The sequence below is a fragment of the Rhineura floridana genome, chromosome 1 (assembly GCF_030035675.1).
Source record: "Rhineura floridana isolate rRhiFlo1 chromosome 1, rRhiFlo1.hap2, whole genome shotgun sequence".
Lineage (NCBI taxonomy): Eukaryota > Metazoa > Chordata > Lepidosauria > Squamata > Rhineuridae > Rhineura > Rhineura floridana.
Window position 1 is genome coordinate 255,222,389 of NC_084480.1, and position 24,199 is coordinate 255,246,587.

Here is a 24,199-nt window from a genome sequence, read left to right on the forward strand (position 1 = left end):
CTCCCTTGTTGCCAGCCTCCGAGCTTCCCTCGGAGTAGGGACCTGCAGGAGGGCCTTGGATGTTGAGCGTAGTGTATGGGTGGGTTCATGTCGGGAGAGGTGTTCCATCAGGTATTGTGGTCCTAAGAAATGAATCGCTATGTTTCACCAAGGGCCAAATCCTTTTTCTACATGAAGCTCACTGGGTGACATTGGGCCAGTCACCATCTCCTAGCTTACAGTACCATACAGAGTTGTTAAAGGGGGAGAAGTATGGAGCAAGTGTCATTGTATAATAAAATCCTCTAGGGACACCAGATTTTCTTTTAAAATTTATACTGTGCTAACATGTCTCCACAGAATTGTCAGGGCAGCTAACGATCTATTAAAAACAACAGTTAAAATATTATAAATAGAACAGAACAGATGTGGTACAAATGTTCTCTGATATCTGTAGAGTATGAAAAGAGCAGTTATTGTTTTTCTATATCTTCAGGTGGTCATCGGTAGTCACAGAGGCAGCATAATGAGGTGGATGAACAATTGGTCAGAGCTATTTTAACTGTTATATTGTTATGAAAGTTTTATTTCTTCTTCCCATTCTCCTCCTAGCTCCAAGAACATTTTGTAACCTGAACGTGATTTTCTGGAGATTTCATTTTTAATTGCAACTCCCCCCCCCCAAAAGCTTAAAAACTCATGGAAGTTGATTAATGTCTCTTACCCTCTCAGAAAACTAATGCTTACAACTGGTTGGATTAATCAAGCATCTTACTCATAGGCAGGAAAGCCATGCTTGGTGATCAGTTTATTGGCTAATTACGTTTTAAACAAAATCAAACCAATTTATTTGCAGCTTGAAGTAATTCACTAGCACATTATAAAGTCATCAAATGCTCATGTGGTTCAGTGTGCCTTGTTTCTTGTTTACTAAATAAATTGTTGGCTGTCTGCTTTATGTCTTTCAGGTTAAACCTGGAATTGTTTGCTGCCAGAGATGTCATGAAGCTTCACGTCAGAGTTCTTCATGGAAAGGAAAACATTGCTTTCTTGGCTCAGCTCCTTGCCAACACCAGCCATAGTGGATTTCCAGTCGTTTACAAATCTAAGCCAGATCAGGCAGAGGTGTTCCTGGGAACGATTACAAGGTAAGACACCACCCTTAGGCCAATATTTGGAACAAAGAATGAAGGCCTTAACATATCATGTTAGGGGAAATGCATGTCATGAAGAGGAGGGTTTGCGATTTGCAAAACTTTTCTCTTTGTAGTTTGGAACAACTTTTGCTAGTACTATATGCATAGGCCTCTATCTGTGTGTTCCACAGTGTTACTGTGCAGTATTCCATTAGAAACAGGCAAATCCCTCAAGGCACTTGCAGGCTTACTAGAACAATGATGCAGGAGGATGTGTGTGATCAAATTGATCATAAAGTGGAAGCAAAACCAACTTGCTAAAAGATTCATCAGCAAACTTCCCTTTGTTTACTCTTACTCAAGTTCACCTCTTTTCAAGATAAAACATGTCAAAATTTAGACGGAACAGCAAAGTCTATAATGCTTGTGATGGCTTGCTTCAGTAAATAGGAGTTGAAGCAAGCAAGTGCTTCAACTTAAAGGGAGAAGAATAGCAATATTGGTTGATTTTTTAGCCTCACAATGATTCTGTTTATAATGCCATTGTGTGAGATTGTCTCCATTGCCCAAGAATATGTATAAAAACTGACATTCATTCTTAGTGAATGTATAGTCTGTAGACAGGAAGGGCCTTTTTTGTGATAGTCTTGCAGAATGCAAGAAAACCTTGTTCACAACTGCTGGAATTTTATAAAGCAGGCTTTTTATAAAGAACAAATTGTTTTCTCTATATAATCCAGGTTTTTCATGTATTAAAAAGGTTGGTCAAGTCACTATCAAGGAGGTATGTCATGTGGAATAAACACAAGAGCACAAATAATCTAAGGATAGACCAGAATTGATAATAAAGTCTAGGCAGGTCTGTTGAAAGCTACCATCTTATCTCTCTTAGTGCAACAATTATCTGTTTAGAGGGAAATTCTGGATGTTATGGAGGCCAGATGAACCTCACTAGAAAAGATACCCAGAAAGAAGTGGGACGAAGGGAATCTAAATAACATAAGAAGAGCCCTGCTTAATCAGGCCAAAGACCCTAGTACAGCATCCTGTTCTCACAGTGCCAACCAATATTTTAAATAGAACACCACCTTCCAGAGAACAGGAACAAGAAATGACCCAAGAGGAGTGCGTGTAAATCAACAGCTATGTTCGCCTGGACTGTATACTCATTCGTGTTTGTGATGTTGGTTCAATGCAGAGGCAATTGAGTAATGTAAATGGCAAACAGTGCTGCTGCTTTTAAAATTCTCACTGGACACATGCTTGTAACAAAATAGTTGATACTGATCTTGGGCATCAGATACATGCAGTCTAGCTCTTTAGAGTAAGTGTAGGGAGTCATAGCTGAGAAAAGAAGGTAAGGGAGGCAAGAAAAAGTGGTAGAGATGGCAAAAGGCCAAGCTTTGACAACCATGGGTATCACTTAGCTCTACAGGAAAACCGCTGACTACCTCTTATAGCTACTCATATGCTAACAATTGCCAGGGAATGTTATCTAAATAACTGCTAGGGTGGTATGTCCACTGTGATTGTGATTTTGTATAAGTAAAGGGCTGCTACAGCATTTTGCTCTTGATGGTGGTGACCTTAATAGCACGTAGTGATTTGGGAGTTTGCAAACTGATTGGGAATTGCTGATCCTGCTGGCATACTGTTTGCAACACTACTGCTGCAGTTGTGGTGGAAACCAGTTCAGGAACCATTGGTAAATACAACAGTTGCCCAGTAATGATACAAATCATCAAATTTGGGGCCTGTGCTTTTTAACTTGTTCATAAATGATCTAGAGTATTGAGGTGGACAAGTTTGCTGATGATACTAAATTGTTCATGGCTGTTAAAAAGAAAAGAGAGATTATGAAGATCTCCAAAAGGACCTTTCCAAACTGAGTGAATGGGCAGTAAAATGGCAAATGCAGTTTAATGTGAGCAAGTGTAAAGTGATGCATGTCGAGGCAAAAAATCTTAATTTTACATATATGCTCATGGAGTCTGAACTGGCAGTGACTGACCAGGAATGAGACCTTGGAGTCATTGTGGATACCTCGATGAAGTTGTCGACCCACTGTGCGGCAGCTGTGAAAAAGGCAAATTCCTTTCTAGGGATCATTAAGAAAGGTATTGGAACTAAAACTGCTGATATAATACCATTATACAAATGTGTGGTGCTGCCGCATTTGGAATACTGTGTACAGTTCTGGTCACCTCATCTGAAAAAGGATATTGTAAAGTCAGTAAAGGTTCAGAAAAGCGCAACTAATATGATCAAGGAGATGGAGTTACACCCTTATGAAGATAAATTGCCGCATTTGAGGCTTTTTAGTTTAGAGAAAAAGCAAGTAAGAGGTGACATGATAGAAGTTTGACCCGGTGCACTGTCATCACTGTGCGGCCGTCGTGGACCCGGACGTTGCCTTCCTGCTGTTGCTGCAGTTTCGAGTGCTGGGCGCTTGCCGCTGCTGCGACCTTCCGCCCGAGTTGCCATCGCCATTGCTGTGACTGCTGCGGATCTGGGTACTGTTTTACTGCTGCTTCGTCCCGACACCCTTGAACTGTCCTGGGATCGTCGTCGTCGCTGCTAATCGTTGTTGCTGTCGCCTGGACCTTGCAGCCTTTGTGATCGCTGCCATTGATGCTGCTGTTAGGTTGGGGGGTATCGTTGCTCCATCGCTCCTGAGCCCCTGCCGTTGCGGCTGCCGCGGTTGTGACCTGCTGGCTGCTGGGACATTGCTGTTGCTGCTGTGCTATTTGGATGTATGAGTGGTTGTATGAATGAGTGTGTGATTGTGTATAAAATATGAGCTTTGTTATTTATTTTATTTTTATTATGTGCCTGGGCGAGAGGATAGTGTGCTGGGAGGGAGGACCAAAGGGGGCCCCAATCAGTGCAGTGATGGGTAATGGGAGGTATGGCGCTGTGAGGAAGACATGCCAGTTAAGGGGAACTTGACCCAGACAATTGGTGGCTGTGCCGTGTTCCGGTCCTCCTCACACCCACAGGATTGCTGGTAGTCTTATCAGCCAACCCTCGGATCTCCAGTTGCTGCTTCTTAATGCCAGATCGGTAAATAATAAAACCTCCCTCATCCATGATTTAATTATGGATGAGGCGGCCGATCTGGCATGTATTACCGAAACCTGGGTGAGCGATCTGGGAGGTATTAATCTCTCCCAGTTGTGCCCACCTGGATATTCGGTCCAGCATCTGGGTAGATCCGAGGGTCGGGGAGGAGGAATCGCTGTGGTCTATAAAAGTTCCATTCCTCTCGTTAGGCACCCTATCCAGGTGGCTAATGGCCTGGAGTGTCTGCACATTGCGTTGGGTCAGCGAGACAGACTGGGAATACTGTTGGTGTACCGTCCACCCTGCTGCCCAACAGCTTCCCTAACTGAGCTGACGGAGGTGGTCTCGGATTTGGTGTTGCGATCCCCCAAGCTTCTGGTATTGGGGGATCTCAACATCCATGCCGAGGCTGCTTTGTCTGGAGCGGCTCAGGACTTCATGACCTCCATGACAGCCATGGGGCTGTCTCAATTTGTTACTGGCCCTACGCATGTGTCAGGACATACTCTAGACTTGATTTTTGCCACTGGGTTAGGGGATGGTGATCTGGGAGTAAGGAAATTGACATCTATTCCTTTGTCATGGACAGATCACCGCCTATTGAGATTTAGACTCACATTGTCTTCTCCCCTCTGCAAGGGTGGAGGACCGATTAAGATGGTCCGTCCCCGGAGACTAATGAATCCTGAGGGATTTCAAAGGGCTCTAGGGAATTTTCCGGCTGATAAAACTGACAGTTCTGTCGAAACCCTGGTCACTCTGTGGAATACGGAAATGACCCGGGCAGTTGACACAATCGCCCGGTGCGCCCTCTCCGTTGCAGAGCTCAATTGGCTCCTTGGTTTACCTCGGAGCTAAGAGTGATGAAGCAAGAAAGGAGACGGTTTGAGTGCAAATGGAGGCGAACTCCCGACGGCTGTAATTATGCTCTTGTGAAGGCCTCTACCAAACGTTATGTGAAGGTGGTGAGGGCAGCAAAGAAGCAGTACTTTGCTGCCTCTATTCAGTCATCCCTTAACCGCCCAGCGGAACTTTATAAAGTTGTCCGGGGACTTCTACACTCTGGTCCTCCGGATGCAATACAACCATCAATAGCCCGCTGTAATGAGTTTGCGAGGCACTTCCAAGATAAGATCACTAACATCCGCCGGGACCTTGACTCCAATATTGTAGCAGTTGAATCTAATGAGGTGTCCAGAACACAGTCTTGTCCGGTTTTATTGGATGAGTTTCAGTTGGTACAGCTCGAGGATGTGGACAAGGTGCTTGGACAGGTGTGGGCGACCACTTCTGCTCTGGATCCTTGCCCCTCATGGCTAATAAAAGCTAGCAGGAATGGAACAGCCGGTTGGGCCAAGGAGGTGATTAATGCCTCTTTACGAGAGGGAGTGGTCCCACTCTGCCTGAAACAGGCGGTGGTGAGACCGCTCCTAAAAAAGCCCTCCTTGGACCCTGATAATTTTAACAACTATAGACCGGTAGCAAATGTTCCATTTCTGGGCAAGGTTCTAGAGCGTGTGGTCGCTCACCAACTCCAGGCTCTCTTGGATGAAACTGATTATCTGGACCCATTTCAATCGGGCTTTCGGCTGGGGTTTGGTACAGAAACAACCTTGGTCGCCCTGTATGATGACCTCTGTCGGGAGAAAGACAGAGGGAGTGTAACTCTGTTGGTTCTCCTTGATCTCTCGGCGGCTTTTGATACCATTGACCATGGTATCCTTCTGGGGCGACTCACGGACTTAGGAATTGGAGGCACTGCTTGGCAGTGGCTGCACTCCTATCTTGGGAATCGCCTCCAGAAGGTGATGCTTGGGGAGCATTACTCGAGTCCCTGGGTACTCCAATATGGGGTCCCGCAGGGTTCAGTTCTGTCCCCCATGCTCTTTAATATCTATATGAAGCCGCTGGGTGAGGTCATCAGGAGTTTTGGAGTGCGTTTTCAGCAATATGCTGATGATACGCAACTCTACTTCTTCTTTTCATCTTCCTCAGGTGAGGCTGTCAATGTACTGAACCGCTGCCTGGCCGCGATAATGGATTGGATGAGAGCTAATAAACTGAAACTCAATCCTGACAATACTGAGATGCTGTTGGTGGGGGGGTACTCTGCCCAGGTGGTTGATGTCAGACCTGCTTTGGATGGGGTTACACTCCCCCTAAAGGAGCAGGTCTGTAGTTTGGGGGTCTTATTAGATCCGCTCCTGTCACTTGAGGCTCAGGTAGCCTCGGTGGCATGGAATGCGTTCTACCAGCTTCGGCTGGTAGCCCAACTACGACCCTATCTGGACAGGGAGAACCTTGCCTCAGTTATTCACGCTCTGGTAACCTCTAGATTGGATTACTGTAATGCACTCTACGTAGGGTTACCTTTGAAGACGATTCAGAAACTTCAGCTAGTGCAGAATGCTGCGGCCAGAGTTCTTACTGGGACGAAGAAATTCGACCATATAACACCTATTCTGGCCCAACTGCACTGGCTACCTATATGTTTCCGGGCCAGATTCAAAGTGTTGGTTCTTACCTATAAAGCCCTTAACGGCATCGGACCGCAATATCTGATGGAATGCCTCTCTCACTATGTACCTACCCATTCACTGCGCTCGACATCTAAGGCCCTTCTCCGGGTCCCAACTCATAGGGAGGCCTGGAGAACAACAATTAGATCTAGGGCCTTTTCAGTGGTGGCCCCCGAATTATGGAATGCCCTCCCAGATGAGATACGCCTGGCACCTTCTTTGTTATCTTTTCGGCGCCAGGTAAAAACCTACCTCTTCGCCCAGGCATTTTAAGCTTAAATTTAATTTTATTTTAAATTTAACTGTAATTGTATTTTTATTCTAATTTGTATTCTAATTTTGTTTTTAAATATGTTTTATATTGTATGCTGTACTCCACACTTGTTCGTTTTTAAATGTGGTTTTATCTTGCTGTACACCGCCCTGAGAGCTCATTGCTATAAGGCGGTTTAAAAGCGTAATAAAATAAATAAATAAATAAATAAAGTTTATAAAATTATGCACGGAATGGAGAGAGTGGATAGAGATGTTTTTCTCCCTCTCTCATAATATTAGAAGTCATGGACATCCAATGAAGCTGAATGCTGGAAGATTCAGGATAGATAAAAACAAGTACTTCTTCATGCAGCACGTAGTTAAGCTATGGAACTTGCTCCCAGAAGAGGCAGTGATGGCCACCAACTTGGACAGCCTTAAACTTGGATGGCTTTAAATTCATGGACGATAACTGTATCAAAGGCTACTAGCCATGATGGCTATGCTCTGCCTCCACAATCTGAGGCAGTATGCTTCTGAATACCAGTAGCTGGAAATTGCACGGGAATGGGTGGGTGCTCTTGTGCTCAGATCCTGCTTGCAGGCTTCCCATGGGCATCTGGTTGGCCACTGTGAGAACAGGAAACTGGACTAGATGTGCCACTGGCCTGATCCAGCAGGCTCTTCTTATGTTCTTAAATGTTGGTTAGAGTAGGCAACTTTCCTGTGAAAGAATTTCCAGTCAAGGATGCTGCATTTTCCTGTTGTACTGCTCTGCTCATAAGTTCATAAGTTGTTCTAATGAGCTTTTTGGACATAATTTAAAAAAGAGTAAAGCATGACAGCCATTGTATTGAGCAAATGGTCATATCCACATGCTTGACACATTTGCTGTCAGTTATGTAACCCCTGTTTGCTTGGTCCACTACAGAAAAGTTACTGTTCTGTCCATCCCTGATTGATAGCCACAGTAGATAATTTCACAAATGAACAAAAACTAATAGCTATGATCCTGGTATTTCATTCAGAAAAAGAAGCATCAACAACAAACTGTTTTTGGGGAAAAAATCCATCTCCTCATAACTGTTGAGTTTGTTTTGGTGAGGAAACAACAACAATATGTGTGCTTGTGTGTGTATATTATATTGTGTGTATATTGTGTGTGTATACTATAGTCAGCATAGATTTCTCGCATTCCACAATGATAAATTGAAAATACCCCCATGCCATTCTGATGCTTCCCATAAGCTCATTTCAAAACAAAACCTTACAAAACATATAGTCCTGAACTCAGAAACGCTTGCTTAACAACCTTCTAAATTTTCATGGCAACACACAAAACAGTCAGAGAGAATCGAGAGTTCAAAGTGTAAAAAGAGAGAGAGAAAAAATCTAGACCCCTTTTGGACTTTTTTCTGTCAGAGTCCTCCTAATTTGTTGAAATTAATTAAAAATCAACTGTGTTCACGGAGTATGTGCAGTCCTGTTACTGACCTTGCCCCATACCCTGACCTTCATCTTCTGCAGTTTAAAAGTTAAAAAAATGCCTGGCTGATTTTGGATTAATTTAAGAAATTTTGCGCTGAACTCAATGATAACGTTGGGCATGCTCAGTAAGAACCAATAGTCAGTGTTCTAAAAGCCAGACTCACAGCTGCTGGGCTTGTCTAATCAGGGGGCCACACCCATGCCAGACCTTTATTTCACTTTAGACAATCATGGCTTCCCCCCAAAAATCCTGGGAAGTGTAGTTTGTGAAGGGTGTTGAGAGGAGACTCCTATTCCCCTGACAGAACTCCAGTGGCCAGAGTGGTTTAACAGTCAGCCGCTCTGATTGTAGCTCTGTGAGGGGAATAGAGCTCTCCTAGCAACTCTCAGCACCCTTCACTAACTACACTTCCCAGGATTCTTTGGGAGAAGCTATGACTGTCTAAAGTGAAATAAAGGTCTAGTGTAGATGTGGCCAGGGACAGCTTTGGTTTAAATTTGGGTGGGAGACTATGTGTGCCTGCTGTAGAATAAAATTGTGGGGGAAATGCTAAAAAAGAATGATACTGCTCACAGTGTTTTCTTTTTGGAAAGGAAAGGGGCTTCCACTCTGCACAGTGCCCCCCACCCAATCTCTTCGCCTCCTCCCTTCCCCTCCTCTTCCTGCCCTTCCCTCCCTCCCTGTCCTTCCCCCAGGTCACCTATCTTAAGCATGGTTGCACAGGAGTAAATTCCATGGAACTCAAAAAGCATGCAAATGATCAAACCCGCCCTCCCTCCTCCTCCCTCCTATCCCCTCTCTCTTGCCCCTTCCCTCCCCCTTTCTTTGTCCCTCCCTCCCTCTGCATCCCCTTCCAATCTCCTCCTTCCCCCTCCCTCTCCCCCTCCCCCATGGTCAGTTTAACCTATCCTAGCCATGATTGCACAGGAATAAATCTTAAGCATGATTGCATGGGAGTAAATTGAACTCAATAAACATGCAAATGATCAACCCGGCCCTCACCTCCTCCTCCCTCCCATCACTTCCCTTTTGCCCATTCCCTCCCCCTTCCTTCACCCCTCCCCCTCCCCTTCCAATCCCCTATTTTCCCGTCTCCCTCCTTCTGCTCTCCCCTCTGCTCCTCCCCTGTCCTCTCCCCTTCCCCTCCTCCCCCATGGTCAGTTTTACCTATCCTAACCATGATTTCACAGGAGTAAATCCCATGGAATTCAATAAGCATGCAAATAATCAGACTTGCCTTTTCCCTTGTCAGGTCCCTTCCTGTCAGGATTCCACCTCAGGCGCCACCTGCTAGGAACCTACCTGTGGTCACCGCCTTGTCACGGTCCCACCTCAGGGTCCTGGTCTCTAAATGGTTCTCACCAGCTCTAGCAAAGATCTCTCAAGATCCCACTGCTAGGCAGCACCACCAGTCACTCCCTGTAATTCAATATTGCCTTGACACTGTGCCTTAGTCTCCTCCTGGCCTATTGATACTTTGTGGCTGGGTGCACTTGCAGGCCACAACCCCCCTGTATCTTTGTGCCTATAAAGAATATAGCCCTGGGTTGCTCTGGATACCTGATGATGTTACACTATCTCTTCACCGCTGCCACCATTGATACAGTTTCCCAACCTTGATATATGCCCTGCCCACCCTTCTGGTCTGTGTAACCCAGCCAAGGATCTGTCGTGTCCAGGTTGAGGCTCAGGAATCAGACCAGTTGATGAAAGCAAATCAGTTTTTATTAAAGTGATATCCAGACAAAGACTACGCTGTCTCATGAACTTTAACTACAAAACATAACCTGCGACATAGAAGAGAGTTGACAGAACAAGGAACCACTACTCCCCCTGTCCCTTAAGAAGGGGGCAAATGGGTGCGAATTCTCTCACTCCGCCTCAAAGTGCCCTCATCCACACCCTGCCTCTCCCCCTTCTTTTGCTGCCTCTTTTGCTGTCTCCTTGTACGTGGTGAAGAGGGTGCCACCGCCCCTCCCCTTCTGAGAAATCTGACTCAGGTATGGGGAAAAGCAGGGGGGGCAATGCTTAAACCATCTGGCTGTTTCTCCTTGCTTTTTCCTGGATCAGGAGGGGGTTGGATTCCTCCTTGCCCTCCCTCCTTCTCCAACTCCTCCAAGCGCGGAGGGGGAGGAGGCGTGGGAAGCTCACGGTAAGAATCTGTGTCTGTTGGACATTCAAGGTCCTCGCTCCCAGACAGTTCTATCTCTGAGGTTCCCTCCCCCTCTTCTGCTTGTCCTTCACACGACTCTGTCCAAATGACCCCCTTTCTCTCCTCATCGTCTGAAACTTCAAGGCCCCAATCCTGCATCCTGACACCATCCCCTCCTCCATGCTGTGCTCCCCCCCAACCTGTCGGCTTAGGACAATGAGGGAACCATTGATGAAAGTCTCTTATTAAGTCCGGAGCATGGACATTGCTCTCATTTTCCCACCATCTGTCAGCTGGTCCATAACCCTTCCAATGAATCAAATACTGTAGTTTATTACGCTTTCTCCTTGAGTCCAGAATCTCTGCCACTTCAAACTCGGTTTGCTCATCCACTATTAATGGCGCCCCTGGAGATTCCACCGGTCTTAACTCACTGGGAGGGGCGGCTTTCGTTAACAAGGAGCGATGAAACACAGGATGTATTTTAAAAGTATCTGGCAACTTCAGACGATAAGCCACTGGGTTGATTTGTTCCTCTATTTCAAAGGGTCCCACTCTCTTATCCTGCAGCTTCTTGCATTTGCCCGGCATCTGGAAGAAGCGGGTAGACAACCATACCTTGTCTCCTATCTGAAGGGGGGTCCCCTCCCGTCAGTGTTGATCAGCATCTCGTTTATACTCCACCTTGGCCTCGTCTAATTGTTGTTTCAGTATCTGCTGCACCGCCTGAAGCTCCTGCAGAAATTCCCCTGCGGCCGGTACAGGCGTACTCCCTGTACTGCTGGGGAAAGCCTTGGGATGGAATCCATAGTTAGCAAAGAAAGGTGTTTGTCCAGTAGTGGTATGCAAGGAGTTATTATAAGCAAATTCTGCAAAATGCAAATAGGAAACCCAATCAGTCTGTTGGTAAGACACGTAACAGTGCAAATACCTTTCTAAAACAGCATTAAGTCTCTCCGTCTGCCCGTCTGTTTGGGGGTGATGAGCTGAAGAAAATTTTAGCTCCATTTGCAGCTGCTTCCAAACAGCTCTCCAAAATTTAGCTGTGAACTGAGTTCCCCGATCCGAGACTAGGCTATTGGGCAATCCATGCAATCGGTAGATTTCCTTTATAAACAATTTTGCTGTTTCTCTAGCTTCTAAGGCTCCTGAGCAAGGAAGGAAATGAGCCATCTTGGTCAATGAATCCACTATGACCAATATAGCTGTCATTCCTTGTGACTTTGGTAGATCAGTTATAAAATCCATGGAAAGGTCCTTCCAAGGTTCACTCGGCTTTGGTAAAGGTTCCAGCAACCCTACAGGTTTTCCCGTGTCTGTTTTCGCCCGCATACAGACAGAGCATGATTTTACATAGTTTTCAATGTCTTGACGCATTTGGGGCCACCAAAAATCCTTAGCTACATTTTGAATGGTCTTAAAAATGCCAAAGTGTCCAGCCATGATAGAGTCATGACATTGATGCAAAATTCTGAGTCTTAGGTCCCCCTTTGGCACATATCTGGCGGCTTTAAACCAAAACAGTCCATCCTTCCAATGGAAACTTACTTCTGAATCCGGATCCTGTTCCATTTCCTGAATGTATCGTTGCATGCATGGATCCCTCTACTGTGCCTTCTTAAGCTCCTCTTCCCATGAAGGCTGGCATAATCCCAACATCAGTTTTTCCGGCGGGACAATGTACTGGGGAGGGCTGCAAACTTCATCTCCTTTATATTGCGGTTGTCTGGATAGAGCATCTGCTCTCTGATTTTTTGCATGGGGATGGTAAGTAATCCTGAAGTTAAACCTGGCGAAAAACTGCGACCAACGTTATCTGTCTCTGGTTCAGCTTCCGAGCTGTCTGCAGACTTTCCAAGTTCTTATGATCAGAACACACTTCTATCTGATGCTGGGCTCCCTCTAAATACTGTCTCCAATTCTCAAATGAGTCTTTGATGGCTAACAGCTCTTTTTCCCACACTGTATAATTTCTTTCGGCATCCTTTAGTTTTCTGGAGAAATATGCACAAGGATACAATTCCTTCCCATCCATGTCTGGTTGCAAAAGGACCCCCCCTAAGGCTATGTCTGAAGCATCCGCTTCCATGACGAAAGGGCGGGTAGGGTCAGCAAAACTCAAAATAGGCTCAGATGCGAATTTCCTTTTCAGTTCCCCAAAAGCTCTCGCTGTGTTCTCTGTCCATTGAAACGTTCCTTTTCCCCTTAAACAGTCCGTATGGGGAGCTATTAGCTTGGAAAACCCTGGGATAAATTTTCTGTAGTAATTGGCAAATCCCAGAAAACGTTGTACGTCCTTCTTGGTGGTTGGCTGGCCCCAATCCAATACACAACTCACTTTTCCTGGGTCCATCTCCAGTCCTCCTGCCGAGATTCGGTATCCAAGGAAGTCCAAAGATGACAAGTCAAACCCACATTTCTCTAACTTGGCATACAAGTGGTTCTCTCTCAGTCTTTTCAACACAGTTTTCACGTGTTGATCATGTTCTTCCTGGCTCTTTGAAAACACCAGAATATCATCCAGATAACAAATCACGTACTGATCCAAGAGGTCTCTAAACACTTCATTCATAAACTTCTGAAACACGCCAGGAGCCCCACATAGCCCAAAAGGCATCACCAGGTATTCGAATTGACCATAGGCGGTGTTGAACCCAGTCTTCCATTCATCCCCCTCTTTCATTCGAATCAGATTATACGCTCCTCTTAAGTCCAATTTCGTGAAGATTGTTGCAGAACGCAGTCGGTCTAACAACTCCGGAATCAGGGGCAATGGATAACTGTTAGGGATGGCAATTTGATTTAAGGCACGGTAATCATTACAGGGTCTGAGTTCCCCTCCTTTCTTCTTCACGAACAGCAAGGGGGCCCCTGCGGGGGATTGTGAGGGACGGATAAATCCTCGCTTCAGGTTTTTGTCCAAAAACTCTCTCAGAGCTGCTCTCTCTGGCTCTGTAAGGGAGTAAATTCTTCCAGCTGGAATTCTTGCTCCTGGCACTAAATCAATAGCACAGTCATAAGGGCGATGAGGGGGCAAGGACTCTGCTTCCTTTTCATTAAACACATCCTCAAAATCCACATAATTCAAGGGAAGTACCACTTCCTTGACCTCTTGCACAGCTCCTGCCAGGGCTTTTACGGTTATCTCTGACTGAGAGTTCTCGTGACAGTACTGAGAAGTGAACCATATGACCGCATCCTTCCAGGCTATTTTTGGGTCATGCTTTGCTAGCCAGGGCATTCCCAGAATCACATCAAAGTTCGAGAGATCTGACACATACAAGGAAATAAGCTCTTCGTGCCCAGGAATTTCTAGTTTTAATTCCTCTGTGGCTCGAGTTACTCCACCCAACTTCAATGGTCTGCCATCAATAGTTTCAACTGACAAGGGGGTTTCCAATTTCCATTGGGAGATTTGGTGATGTTTTGCCAACTTTGCATCAATCAAATTGGTAGAGGCTCCACTGTCAATCAGTGCTGTAGAGTTGAACATTACTCCTGTGGAAGTTGTAATCCGAATAGGTAGCACCAGTACCCCTTTTGAAGGGGGCTGTGCTACCGGAGGCCCTTTGTACACAGCGGCCTCCAGCCCTCCGGCCTGCACGAGAGCTGGGTACTTTAGTTTCCCGACGGCCCTGTTTTATCTCCTGTAAGTCCGCATTCCTTAGCGATGTGGCCCGGCTTTGAACAGTAAAAACAGAGACGTTCCTGACGACGCCTTTCTTTTTCCTCCTCCGATAGCTTTGGCCGAGCCCCTCCCGATCCTTCTCTCGTGTTACCTGACACCCCGGGAGTCGGAGGGATTTTACTGTGAGAGGCTGAAGCTGAGTATCTCTGTACGCCCTGTTTCCTCTCCAGGCGCCTTCCTTCCAACCGGTGATCGATTTGCAGGCACAGCCGAATCAGCCCAGGCAGATCAGTTGGAGGTGTAGTTCTGGCCAGGATCATCAAAGATCTCGGCATTCAGTCCACTTCGGTACATAAACATCAGGGCTAAGTCATTATAACCAGTTTCCTGGGCCAGAATTTTAAAGGCATTGGTATACTCTGAAACAGTTCCTTTCCCTTGTTTCAAAGCGCTCAATTGCCTCGCCACAGTCTCCGCTCTTTGGGGGTCCTGAAACATCTCGGTCATGGCTTGCCTAAATCCTCTATATCTTCCTAGGATGGCATCCTTTCTGACCAGATAGGGAGTGACCCACTTGGCAGCTTCCCCTTCCAATAGACTGATCACGAAGGCCACTTTGGCTGCATCACTAGGAAATTCTGCGTTCCTAATGTCCAGGTACATTTCACATTGAGCCACGAAGGTGGAGAGTTGGTCACTCTGTCCCGCATACTTAGGTGGCAATCCAATTGGAATCTTAACCACAGCGGCTGAAGGGGTTGTCCGCATTTGGGCTATCGTGGATTTCAAAGTTTGGTTGTCACTTTTCAATGCCCTCACTGACGCCAACAAGGTTTGGACATCTGCCTGTAGATCTGCAACATTATTTTTCAGCTGTCGCACTTCCTCCACCTCAGAAGTGGGCTTTGTCCCCCCTGCTGCTCCCTGTTCCATCTTGTCCTGTTCAAGTGGCAGGAGCGTCGAGGGTTGGGTAGGTGGTTCTGTCAAACTGTCGTGTCCAGGTTGAGGCTCAGGAACCAGACCAGTTGATGAAAGCAAATCGGTTTTTATTAAAGTAATATCCAAACAAAGACTACGCCGTCTCATGAACTTTAACTACAAAACATAACCTGCGACATAGAAGAGAGTTGACAGAACAAGGAACCACTACTCCGCCTGTCCCTTAAGAAGGGGGCAAACGGGTGCAAATTCTCTCACTCCGCCTCAAAGTGCCCTCATCCACACCCCGCCTCTCCCCCTTCTTTTGCCGCCTCTTTTGCTGTCTCCTTGTATGTGGTGAAGAGGGTGCCACTGCCCCCTCCCCTTCTGAGAAATCTGACTCAGGTATGGGAGAAAGTGGGGGGGCAATGCTTAAACCATCTGGCTGTTTCTCCTTGCTTTTTCCTGGATCAGGAGGGGGTTGGATTCCTCCTTGCCCTCCCTCCTTCTCCAACTCCTCCAAGCTCGGAGGGGGAGGAGGCGTGGGAAGCTCATGGTAAGAATCTGTGTCTGTTGGACATTCAAGGTCCTCGCTCCCAGACAGTTCTATCTCTGAGGTTCCCTCCCCCTCTTCTGCTTGTCCTTCACACGACTCTGTCCAAATGACCCCCTCCCTCTCCTCATCGTCTGAAACTTCAAGGCCCCAATCCTGCATCCTGACAGGATCAGGCATTCTGGTAAACAAAAAAATATTTATTTATATGCACAGGAATAACAAGATTACTTAAAGGTATAGTTAACAAGCATATGGTTTCATCAGATGCGTTTCTCTTTATGTTTCTAGTCGTCAGTAACCTGCCTCACTACCAGCCTAATCCAATCCAACCCACAAAACCAACTCCAGCCTCCCTCAGAACTCCCACCAACTGAACTCTACTAATCACTTCCCTTCTCAACTGTCATCCTCTCATTTATACCTTCAGACACTGAAACGCTCAGCCAATCATAATACAAAATTCTCCAGCCTTCCAGCCCATGTACTCCCTCCTCACTCAGTCTACTTACCATATATACTCTAATAAACCCGCACTTACCATATTTACAGTATTATAAATACAGGGGCGTCATATCTCTCCTTCCCTTCTTCCTCCCTTCTTCCACCCCTCTCCTCTTCCTTCTTCCCCTCCCCCTTCTTTTCCCATAAGAGTCAGTTTTACATATGCTAAGCATGATTGCAGGGGAATAAATCCCATTGAACTCAATAAGCATGCAAATGATCAATCCATTCTCAGCAAACTTGCACAGGATCCCATTTCTTACCTCCTGGATTAAAAATCAGAGAAATTTGCTAACAGGCAAAAAACCTTGCGGTTTAAGAATGTACCTGTAGTCAACATATATTTCTATCAAACTTTAAAAAGCAGGGAAATTGGGCAGCTATAGTGAATGCACCAGGGGAGCAGGAGACCTGACCTCCTCTCTGAGATATTGTACTGCCCTATAAATTTGTCAAAATGCAAACACCATTTGGGTTGGTCTTTCACAGTCCAATCTACTTCCTGTGTAGCTTGGAAGAATTTGGTCACATGTGCCTGTGAGCATATGGTGAGTGGTGGCTACAGGTACGTTCTTAAACCGCAAGGTTTTTTTGCCTGTTAGTGAATATATATTACATGCATAAGGATTTGGATGGATTTGAAATGGAGCATCCTACTTTTTCACTATCCTGTTTCTTTGCTAATCCCCCAGCCATTAATGTGTTTTTCCCAATAAGATTTTCAAGCTATTTTGAATGTAAAGAGACTCCTCTTTTGTAAGTTAAATCTGATAACTTGAAGATGTTGGTCTATGTGTAATCAGCTTACTCACATCATTTATTCAAATGAATAAAAAATAGTTCCTTAAGATGACAACCATCTGATTTGAAATCTAACAATCCATGTGCATATTTGGGTGACATATGTATATCATTTCAGTTTTATCCATTTTTGAACCCTGATAATCACTTTCCCCAATGCTCTTTGCCACACATGGCCACATATTTTGTAGAGCAAACCAGATTCTCTTACTGAGTCAGCCTATCAAATCTTCTTGATAAGTGTATCTATATGATATACTTTTACATGTATGAATATTTGTCACATTCATATTTCACATGTCACATTTGTACTTTATACCTATAAACATATTAGGTTGGATCCAGACTAAATTAGTTGAACTTGGTTTCCATGGAAATCAATGGCCTGGTTCACGTGACACACCACATCAAACTTATTTATTTATTGTTATTATTTATTCAGTTTCTTCCCAACCCTTCACCATAAGGTCCTATGGTGTATTATAGTGGTTAAAAATTACAATATTAAAAACAAATGACTAAACTATGGCTTACCAGGACTGTGTGAATGTGTGGCTCCCAGAAAGAAGCTTGCAGCCAGCCATTTTACCCCTTCCTGATCCCTTTTGCTCTTACACCATGTTGAGCTAAATCAAGGTTTGGCTTAGCATGTGGTCTGAACCCAATCTCATGGTTAAGCTCTCTCCTCAGTCCTTACTAAGCATGAGCTGTAGCCAAGGTGTTCTTTGTTAAAGCTTGTGGTTAGCTAGGGGCAATGGTTTAACTGCATCCCAGGTTTGGCAGTTTAGCTCATTGTGACACAGGAGCAAAAATCACGAGGGAGAAGCAAAGCAGCTGCAAGCTCCTTGCTGGAAGCCTGCACATTTGTGCTATCCTGATACACCATAGGTTGGATTACCTTGACATGTGAACCAGGCCACTGGGACTTAAATAATTACTAGCTTGTCCTATTAATTTCAGTGGGACCTATAGTCAAATAACTTTGTCTGGATCCAATCCCACAGTGTGAGGAGGCCAACAGTTATGCTTGCAATGCTTTATCTGTCATCTTCTTGCTGCTTTTGTTAATGTTATTAATAAGCATGTGAGAAACCACAGAACTACACTTGTAATGGCTCGCAAACTATAGAATCCACCAGGTTGAATACGTTACATTAAATAAACATAACCCACTCATTTATTTCCCAGCTGTCCTCTGCAATAAAACCAGAACTGATGCTAATAAATGATCAAGCCAAAATGCTTGTCTCATTCTTTCCCTTGTTAACTTGGCCATATCATTTTGAACTCTCCATCACTTGCCAGTGGTGGGAGAGTGTCTGATAGTTGTACAAATGTCACAATAATTTGCAAAACAATAGGAATAAAAAAGTGTAGGTGTCTGCCACATCTTCACATTAATTAGTAAAGGATTAGAACCCAACAGTCCTAGGCACTATGAAAAATGTGTTATCTGTTTATTTGAAAAGTAGGAAGTCTAGGGGTTGTATCCCATTTTAGTCCTTCTTAGAGTAGACCCATTGAAAAAAGGGGTATGACTAACTTAAGTCTATGAATTTCAATTAGTATGCTCTGAGTATAATTCAGTTGACGCATTTGCTATCATTGCTTGCTTTGAGACACTCATTCTGTACATGTGTCAGGTGTCAGCTAGGGGAATCCTCATTAGAGGGCAACCAGGAGACTCTTGCCTTAAACCTTGCCCTGGATCAGACTCCATCTGGGGGTGAGGAGCCAGGGTCCTGTAATGAGGACGGACCTTCACCACCCAGGGTGAGTTTGGCCTCTGACATCGAGGCTGAACAGATCCCAAGGCGTCACCTCAAATGCCATATTGAAATCTGGCCCATCTGGAGAAGTGCCCTACTACAGGCAAGGTCTCCTTGGGAGTAAAGTAGGGTTGCCAGGTCTCCAGTTTTTTTCTGGAGACTCTGGTTTTTGGGGGTCCTAGCCGGGTGAGTCACCTTAATCTCTGAACTTTTGGCTTTCTTTTTTTTAAATTAAGTTTCTAGGTGGTCTGGTTCAAAAGATATAAACCAAAATATCAGCTGCTGCCCTCCACAACTTCTGTTAGTACCCGCTGCAGGGTTGCCAGGCTCAGGGCCTGTGATCCTGTATCTTTAGGAGAAGAGAAAATCAGCCAAGTGCAGGTGTTCTTGCAACATTGTAATGGGCCTGGCAACCAAGAGGTCTTCTGTATCTTTAAAAGTTGTGCAGGGGGGAGGGAGAATTTCACCTTGTGGTTTTTTCCATTACAGTGTTGCAAGAACCCCTGCACTTGGCTTACTTTCTCTTCTCCTAAAGATACAGGATCAGGCTCTGAACCTGGCAACCCTAACCGGCTGCTCTAATTCCCGCCCTTTCAGGTTTTTAGCCAGTAAGTGAAGTCAGGGTTGTGATTGACAAGACTTGTTCACCCCCAGGCAATACCTAAATCCCATTTCAAGTTCTGAGAACAGTTTCCTTTTCCTTCTTCTCTCACATCAGGAATTCAGTAAATATATAGCTTTCAGCAGCATAAAGAGTACTTTCTCTGTACAGGATTGGGACTTGCTTCTGAGTAAACATGCATAGGATTGCAGTACAACAGAAGATCATAGCAGGATCTTGGTAGGCATACACAGTAAACAAATTTAGTTACTGTTATATTAAGGTTTTTTGTTTGAGTGGTATGCTCCAAGCAACTGTAGTTGATGCTTAATGTATCATGCTTAATGACATCACTAGGGCCCATTCCCCATGACATCACTAAGGCCCACCCCTGAAACCTCAGGGTTTGGGATGCTTCTGACCTGACAACCCTAGAGTAAAGGTCTCCTCAGGAGGTCTGGCTGAATGTAGTTAATAGTCAGCTGAGGTTGGGGGTGTGGTTCTGTCAGCTCCAGTTAAAAAACCCCAGTGCTAGACTGGAAGATTTCCGGGAACAACGTCTGTGTACCAGCACTATACTTTGCCTGTTAGTTGATCTCCTGCTGATTCTAAGCCTGGTCATGAAGTGCCTGGACCTGCTTCTTGTCTTTGCCCTGCTTTGACCTTGGATTGTTCTGGCTTTGGCTCTTGCCTGACCCTGACATTAGACTGGCCCTGGTTGTTGCCCACATTGGTGTTGGCAAGCCTAGTGAGAAGAAGACAGTGTGTCTGAAACCTGCTTTTTCATGTTTGGGGAATCAGTTCTTCAAGAGCACAAATAACTAAGGAAGAATAGTGCTAGGGTAGACTGGCTTTGGTAGAGGTCCAGTAGAGGTGACCCAGAAACTAACACTCTATTTTTTAAAAAAACCACAATGTACAGTACAGTAGCACAGTGTGAGTAACTTTAGGGCTATTGGCCCACATTAGGGTTAGTGTGCTCTCATAGCTGCTATTTGTTTTTTTTTGCAATTATTTGTAGTTCATAAGGAGGAAGCTGTGGAAGCTGGAAGGCTAGAGAAAGAGAGATAGGAAATCAAAGTAGGGTTGCCATGTCCATGGAATGAGACTGATCCTGTATCTTTAGGAGAAGAGAAGGTCAGCCAAGTGCAGGTGTTCTTGCAACCCTGTAATGGGAAAAACCACAAGGTGGAATTCTCCCTTACCCCTGCACAACTTTTAAAGATACAGAAGACCTTGTGGAGGCCGGGCCTGGCAACCAAGAGGTCTTCTGTATCTTTAAAATTTGTGGAGGGGGAGGGAGAATTCCACCTTGCGGTTTTTCCTATTACAGAGTTGCAAGAACACCTGCACTTGGCTGACTTTCTCTTCTCCTAAACATACAGGATCAGTCTCAGGCCATGGACCTGGCAACCCTAAATCAAAGAGATGGAGGATGAGAGAAATTCAAATAGATGTAGCTGAAATACACCAAGGGAGGGGATCAAGGATCACATTGATGTGAATGGCAGGAAGAGCAGGTATGCCTTGGCAAGGCTTTACCAAGCAAGGATTATGGGATGATGTTGTGAGAGCCAGGCACCCAAAGCTGGGGGTTTCATGAAGCAGCAAATTCTGCATGTGTGCAGTAAAAATGTTGTCTCGAAATTGCACTGAGTTCAGGGGTCCAAGACTAGTTCTAGTCTTGAAAAGACAAAAACTAGCAATGCCAAGGAAGATTTCCAGATGAAAAGGGGAGGGTGATTGGCTATGCTTTACTGAGTGGTGCTTAATGCTAGGTGGGTATGTTTCACTACTCTTTGGAAGGTCACACAATAGCCAACTGATAAGTGGTAAGGTGCTTTCCTGATTGCGTTAGGATCTGCGGGACTTTTGTCTTTTGTGCATCTAAGAACTCCTTAGCCTGAGGCACAGAGGATCAGGAAGTTTTCTTGCTCATGGTGACTAGTACTGCAAATCTACTCTGTCCTGGCTTGCCAGCTAGCTGTTAGCAGGCAACAAGAAGATTGTGAGCCAAGGTGTTAATATGGGGAGAAAATGGAGACAAGCTGGTGCTCTCTGGAAACATGCTACTTACAAATCAAGAAAGGAAACTAGGATCTGTTTTCAGTGTGAGGTTGTTAACATATGAACCAGGCCTTAAAGATAATGTAGTTATGCCATACCTCTTCCCTCTCTGTGCAGACAGTGTCTCTTCCCCACCCTGATTTTGATACAACTTTTCCAAATGAGCTAAGAACAGAGCTTGGAATATTACTTTTTAAAAGTAATACATTACAGTTACAATCTCATGGCCCAAATATGGTCCAGAAACTGCAGCCAGCATTAAATGTGGCCACTCAATTGTTGACAGGATCAAGGCAAGCCAATCATATAACACCAACCTTGGCACAACTGCACGGGCTACTTGCATGTTTTTGGACACAAGTAATAGCACTGTTTTTAATTTATAAAGGCCTATATGGCTTAGGATTCCAACAACTTTTGGAGCCCCTCTTCTTATATTAACCTATCTGGCCCCTTCAATCTTCATCTGTGATCCTTCTCCTGGTGCCCTCTTAGAGGGAGTTTTGGAAGGTGACAACAAGGAAGTGTGCCTTTGTGATTGTGGCTTCTTTTCTGTGGAATCTTCTCAGTGTGGTCCCCCTGGTACCATCATTAACATACTTTCAGTGCTAGATTAAATTGTATCTCTCTTCCCAGGTATATGATGGATTATGACAAGATGCTTGGTGGGCTATTGGATGAAACATTTTTGCTGCAGAAATTTTTGTTGTTTTTCTGCCGGGTTTGTTTTTGGGTTATTAGAATGGTTTTATTAAAATGCATTGTTTTATATGCAATGCCTTTTTGGCTAAACCTTTAAACTGTTGTAACCAACCATGGGATCTGCTATTGAAGGATAGGTAACAACAACAATAATAATTTTATTTAAGAACTTTTTTGTAGTAAGCAACTTATAAGTGGCCCTACTTTTGTAATTGAAATTTGCTGTTATTCACTAAGCATAACGATGGACAAATCTGTCAGTTTTTGGTTTCTCTCAGTTCTTCATTTTTCAGTTGTTCGCCCCATTTCTTTATCAACTGAATGGTGGGAGATTCAGGACAGACAAAAAAACTTTTCTTCACACAACACATAGCTAAACAATGGAATTTGCTTCTGCAAGATGTGGTAATGGATGAATCTGTCCATTTTGATTCTCTCAATTTCTTATTTTCCCAATCTTAGATTCAGTTCTCCACTTCAGCAATTTGCATTTTTAAAAAGAATCCTCATGAAAATTCATCGGCATTTAAGTGTGAATTTCTCCTACACATTTTTGTTTGCAATTTTGACACATATATACATTTTTGCAAACAATTAACCTAATATAATACATTATATCATTTTGTCTGTTGTATGCTATATATACAGTGTGTTATGTATATTATAATTTATGCATGTTATTGTCACTAATATGTGTAGTATTATGCACACGTCCTCTAATATATGCGTTTTTGTAAATATTGGTTGGAGAACTGCATTGTAAAATTCAGAGAAGTGCAAATTTTGAAGTATAACTGTTTCAGTTTGCAGATTGTTTTGAGAAATGCATATTAGGTAGTTTCTCATTAAAATGCAAACAATATCACATTTCTCCCCCATTCTTAAGTGATGGTCACCATCTAGGATGGCTATAAAATGGCCTTAGATAAATTCATGGAGGATAAAGAGATAATCACTGCAGCCATGATGGTTGTGTACTACTTTCAGTATACAGTGGGAGTACAAGTGGGGAAGGTACTGTTGCGCTGCTTGTGCCCACTTCCCATAGGCATTTGGTTAGTCACTGTAAGAACAACCATTTATTTATTTATTTATTTATTTATTTTATTACATTTTTAGACCGCCCTATAGCAATAAGCTCCCAGGGCGGTGTACAGCATAATAAAACAGGTTAAAATACAAGTAAATATATTAAATACAATGTAAATACAATACACAATAAAACATAATTAAAAATTTTCAATTTTAAATTCAAATTTTAAAATTTTTAAAATGCCTGGGCGAAGAGGTAGGTCTTTACCTGGCGCCGAAAAGATAACAAAGAAGGCGCCAGGCGTATCTCATCAGGGAGGGCGTTCCATAGTTCGGGGGCCACCACTGAGAAGGCCCTAGCTCTAGTTATCATTCTCCGTGCCTCCCTATGCGTTGGGACACGGAGAAGGGCCTTTGACGTCGAGCGCAGCGACCGGGTAGGTACATAGCGGGAGAGGCGTTCCGCCAGGTATTGCGGTCCGATGCCATTAAGGGCTTTATAGGTAAGAACCAACACTTTGAATCTGGCCCGGAAACATTGAGAGAGCAGGGCTCTTCTTAACATTGCAGTAAATCTGTTGCTGCCCATTTATTTTGTCTGCCTTTCAACAACAGGAAATATTTTAGATTTATTTAGCAAGATAGGACAAAAGGTGATTAGCCAGAAGCTATAATGTATAATATGTATATAGAAATGTTCAACGCTCTGCCTGTAAAGATAAATGGGTGAAAAACTTGTATTGCCACTTTTGTAAAATGAGTGAAACAGCTAGCAGTTTGTCTGTATTTCTATGTAATTTCATGATTTAAGCAACTCCTCCTCCCCTGCGATCCTTGGAACCCACGAAGTTCAGTGGTGGTTTGAAATTATTTTTCTTTACGCTTAACCATTCTGCAAAAAAGTGGGCACTGTCAGGAATCTACTCAACTGGCAATAAACCAAAAGGAAAAGGGGAAAAAAACCCTGCCAGTTTCATTTGGATGGCAGATATTTTTGCTCAGTTTGGGATAATTTGACATTAAACCAGCAT

General features: G+C 44.3%; 1 protein-coding gene across 1 annotated transcript in view; it reads left to right on the plus strand.

Annotated features, from left to right (window-relative positions):
- Positions 1-24,199, plus strand: part of LOC133377364 (chloride channel protein C-like) — a 159,697-nt gene that overhangs the window by 102,480 nt on the left and 33,018 nt on the right. The window contains exon 13 of the mRNA XM_061611327.1: positions 948-1,127. Coding sequence (XP_061467311.1) covers positions 948-1,127 — 180 coding nt within the window. The remainder of the gene's footprint in view (positions 1-947; positions 1,128-24,199) is intronic.